The following is a 5,204-nucleotide window of genomic DNA, read 5'->3' on the forward strand; positions in this document are numbered from 1 at the left end:
GGTGATTCATTTTATGTAACAAAGATATGAGTATTTTAAAGTAAACTCTGATCAATATATTTCACACATTCGATACAAATCAAAATCGCAACAAGCTTTAGCTGGTATGTTTAGTTGTGACATTTCTGCAGACAGCATTATTACCCTTTCACACACATCCGTTCTCAATTTTGATTGACTGTTTTGTGCGTTACTAACCGGAATCTTCTGTGATTCTGTGATTGGCTATGTGTTATCATTCCACTCTCTTCTTATATTATATAAAGATATATATATATATATATATATATATATATATATATATATATATATATATATATATATATATATATATATATACCCTCACAGACACTCATTTAACGTAATCTCCATACTCGTAACATGATTTCGTCTTCCGTCATCTTATATGGTGATCGCACAATTTGAACAGTTAATATCAACCGTTGAACCAAATCTCACGTTATCGATATACACTTTATGTCTTGTTTTTTTTCTTTTCAGTACCTGGGGTTAGTGTATGGAAAATTGCAACTTACATTGAATCTGTGGTTTTTGCCCTCATCATCATCGTTTGCACCGTCATCATTTGCTACAAAAGATATCGAAAGACAGTCTAAATCTAGAACATACCATACAATAACTTTAAACTTATTTGGCGTTGAAAAAGTTTTATGTAATATAAAAGAAATAAATGAGTAACATTGCATGCATTTGTATCTTAACTCACGTTTATATTTAATTTTTAGGTTTAATATATTTTTTACTTCGTGATACAGCTACAAAAAGCAACTGTTCTAATGATAACGAAGAAAAATCTGGTCAATTTATTGATTTTTTTTAAAAATAAGAATTTTTTTAAATATTTAAGCTATTTGTGCTTTCGTCCACCTTTCACTCAGATGTGAGAATGGCAAGATGTGATACATAGTTTAAAATTTTCATTTTTCTTTTAGTTTAAGACAGTTACGACTTTTTCTCTAAAAATCTTTGAAAAATATCTTATTGATCGTAGTAAAGGATTACACGAACAATCACGAAAAAGTAGTTAAACAAAAATCTGTGTTGCCATGTTGGCAAAAGAAACTTAATTTATAATAAAAATGGAAGCTTGAAATAGTTTTAATAACGAAACGATTTCATCAACGAAGTAGTTCAATAAATAGATGCAAGTATTAGCATTAGAGATGTTTGCTAGCTCTTTGAGCAAAAAGGAAGTTCACTGGGCGTTCTTTAATATCTAACAATCAATTGATATTCACAAGAGACGTACCTTGACATAACCTTAAATTCGTCTCATTGTCCGTGGGATTGTTTTCACTCACTTTTTACAAATGTTATCCACTAAATTTGAAAATAAAAAATACTACCCTATTAAATTCGCGATCGCAACGAACTATAAGGTGCTTTGTTGTATGAGACGAATACCTGCGATTTCTATATGAACAGTCATTCAGTTACTCTAGAGACGTCTTTAATGTAGCCTGTAGCATTGTAACGATCCTTCTTTATTGTGGCTTATTAAATTTAAAAAAGAAAAACGTTTGATATTCTTTCTTATGCAAACGAAAACAGAATGGTATCTCTTTTTTTTAACAGAAGGAACATCCAAAACACATCGAAAAAAGTATGTGCAAATAAACAGAAAAAAAAATATGTATCTTCTTATTGGAGATAAAACCTAACGCCTGAGAAATAGTTTTACTAAATTTAATGATATCATGAAAGGCCTATTTAAACTTTACATTCCATAGTTTTAAGAATCATATTACTTCAAACATTAAAATGAGCAAAAAGTATACATATGCTCATAATTTTATGTAATTTTAATTTCGTAAAATTTTTTTGACAACAATTTTCATCAAAAAATATTAAGTTTCAATAAAAATCATTACTCAAAAAATAAAAAATTTCTACGAAACAAAAAAAAAGGAAGAAAAAAACAAGTCTAAATATTCCTCACATTAAAATAAAAAAACTTTAATGTTTGTTTTTTTTTAAATTTATAATTGGACGTAGAAAACCATTCAATCGAAAATTATCATCAAATGAGAAAAAAAATCACTTACAAGTAAAATTTTTTATTTTATAAATTATAACACTTACCTGTTTTATAAATCTGGAGAATTCCAAAATGATATGTTCTTTTAATTTGAAAACTTTATTCTCAAATAATATATACACAGATCATCCCTTCATCACTTTAAGATGACATACCACTCAATAAAATTTTATAATCGCCAGATCTCGATATGAATTTCAATATGTAACTTAAAAACAGAATAGCTGAAATCTTGTTAAATTTTTGGTACTTACGTACTATCGCCGCAACAGCAGGAGAAGTTGCTCTAATGCGCCAATAAAGAGCAATCCTGTTGTTCACACACAGTTATCTTTTGGATTCCTTGTTGCCTTGTTGTTTGCTGATTTTTGACGCCATTTTTAGTGCAGCGAAAATGCGTCTTTGGGATTTGCCAAAAAGAGAACAAGATGTAATTTTATTTTTTCAGGAGCGAAATATTTTACCAAAAAAACGAAAATTTACCAATTACCATGATATGAAACTGTATCCTGGTAAAAGTACGTTATAGAAATGTTATTTCATTTGGAATCTTAGTTATTATAGTTCATATGGCGACAGCATCAGGTGAAAGAAAATAGAGATTGTTTTGAATCTATGTAAACTCTATATCGGCCTATTTTCCACCGAAATCCGATTAACTACTTTGATTTTAAATAAAGTGTTTTGATTTGAAATAAAGTGTTTTATTTTATAATTTGTCGCAAAAATTTTAGGTGCAGTTTGGCGGCCCTTAAAAACCGCCAAATCTATAGCTGCGGTGGCGTTAATACGTAAGTAGTACCGAATTTTTATTCCATACTTTTCTGAATCATATTACTTCAAACATTAGAATATGCAACAAGTATGCATAAACACAAGTAATGTTATACCATTTAATTTTTCAAAAAAAAAATTTTTGTCAACAATTTTTATCAAAAAATTATAAACTAAAAAAGTAAAATAATGAATTCTTAGGAAAAAAAACGATTTTAAAAATTCCTCATATTGAAATAAAAAAACTTTCAGATTGTTTCTTTTTTTAATTCTTATAGTTCTTAATCAGACGTAAAAAAACATTCTGTAGTGAACTATCATCAATTAAGAAAAATAAATTATTAATTTACAAGCGAATTTTTTATTATAAAAATCATAACACTTACTGATTTATAAATCCGGAGAGTAGCATATGATATGTTCTTCGTTTGAAAATTTTATTTTCGAATAATATATACATAGATTATCCCTTCATTACTTTTAGATAACATGCCACACAGCAAAATTTTATAATTTAAGATCTCGATATGAATTTTAATAAGTAGCTTAAAAACAGAATAGCTGAATTCTAGTTGAAATTACTCTTTCAAAACTAAAAATTACTTACCATAAAAACGATATAAATTTATTAATAATCAGCACAAATGATATCTACTATTTCAAGTAATTCGGATGATTCTTTATTGTTGTTTTCCGAATTATATAAATACAGAAATATATACTATTCTATAAAGAAGAAGAATATTCTATAACTAAGAACACGCTGACTCAGTTCTGTACGTTCTGAATTCACATTTACGCATTGTAATGAAGAAAGCAATGTTGACTTCACTTCAATTTGTAATGAATTGAAGACAGAAAAAATGAATTTTACAGTAATACACACATCTGTAACAGCATGCGATCCCGAAATCGAAAGTCGATACCTTACCAGCCGGTATCCAACGAAGAACTAACGGAACTCTGAAATTACCACCGCTGAACATTTAAAAGTAACGCTAATCTAAACCAATCAGAATCACGATTGGGTTTCAACATCGCCCAGCTTGGCGATCAGCCGCGATCGCAACTTGGTGAGAATCAAGGGACATCCTCAAATATAGTCTATCCGAAAATTGCTTCTACATACACAGAATTTTTTTTTATCCGTTTTTGAACCCAATTTTTGGGTTTACGACTACTAATGTTCAACTCCGTAACCTCGTAATTTTGAGCCAATCCAGATGACAAGGAAAATCCTGGTTCAGTATCCCCAGAGGTATTGATTTGTTATGGGAATATGGAGGACTTTGCGACTCGACAGATTTAATGTGTATCAGTCACCATTTACTACATGGGGAGTCTTCGGCCGACGCTTGTTGAACCCACGAACTCTTAAACATGGGCCCAGTACCCGACCAACCAGGCTGTCCCGGCCTAACACAGAATTATTGACTAAAATTGAATTACTTCAGAAACAAGTGGAACTTTTAAGTAGTCAACATATTCCTCCCCATAACCCCTTCAGCTCCACCTTCGCAAACAGATTCTAATTTTGCGGCAATTCTTGCTACATTTATGGAGACTCAAAAACAATTATTGGACTAACAAATAAGTCAACTAAATATTACCCAAATTGCATCCACTAATGATACCGCAAACTCTATTTCAATATTTAAAGACTTGCTATTGACAATGCTTCTGAATGGATAAAAGAAGTAGATAGAATTTCGACACCAGCTTATTGGTCTGATGATCTAAAATTAACTAATGCTATTTCTCGCCTCGCTGGATCTGCAAAAAATTGGCAAATGACACGAGGTAAAATTTATAATGACTGGACTGCATGGAAAACTGCTCTCGCTGCTAGATTTAAAAGGCGTATTACAATGAAGGAATTCTTAGCTAATCATAGCACTCGTAAATAAAAAAAAATAAGAGAGTTTATTAGTTGATTATATTTATGCTAAGTGTTGTTGATGCGGGGTAACAAAAGGGGGGGGGTAATTAAACCATGAATATTCCCTTCTAATTGGTGTGGACTGTAATATCGCTGGTAAGACCTAAATTTAGTAATTTTTCTAAATCTGGTAAATGCTAACATTGGAATACGACAAGAGAGAGAGCACCACTACAACCTTATGACAGCTTGTTTATTGCTACTCTGAGTGTTTACAAAACGTTACTGTAGATGGCGCTGGAGTAAAGATACAACATACTCCCCGCGTTGAAAGACAGTACTGTATTTCAAATATATCAGCAATGAAATAATATCAAATATAAGTAATATGCAAAAACAAACAATTGGGAAATGACATCACTTTTCTTATAAAATAGAAAGCAAAAAAATAGATATACATACATAAAATTGACACACAAGGAAATGACGTAA

General features: G+C 30.3%; 1 protein-coding gene across 1 annotated transcript in view; it reads left to right on the forward strand.

Annotated features, from left to right (window-relative positions):
• The window catches only part of LOC107453956 (uncharacterized), a 30,861-nt gene extending 30,155 nt beyond the window's left edge, over nt 1-706 (forward strand). Inside the window, exon 6 of the mRNA XM_043053955.3 lies at nt 502-706. Within this exon, the coding sequence (XP_042909889.2) occupies nt 502-617 (116 nt within the window). The 3' untranslated portion in view covers nt 618-706. The remainder of the gene's footprint in view (nt 1-501) is intronic.
• The last annotated feature ends 4,498 nt before the right edge of the window (nt 707-5,204 follow it).

Source organism: Parasteatoda tepidariorum, chromosome 2, assembly GCF_982258835.1.
Source record: "Parasteatoda tepidariorum strain Cologne lab strain chromosome 2, Ptep-v5.0, whole genome shotgun sequence".
NCBI classification, from domain to species: domain Eukaryota; kingdom Metazoa; phylum Arthropoda; class Arachnida; order Araneae; family Theridiidae; genus Parasteatoda; species Parasteatoda tepidariorum.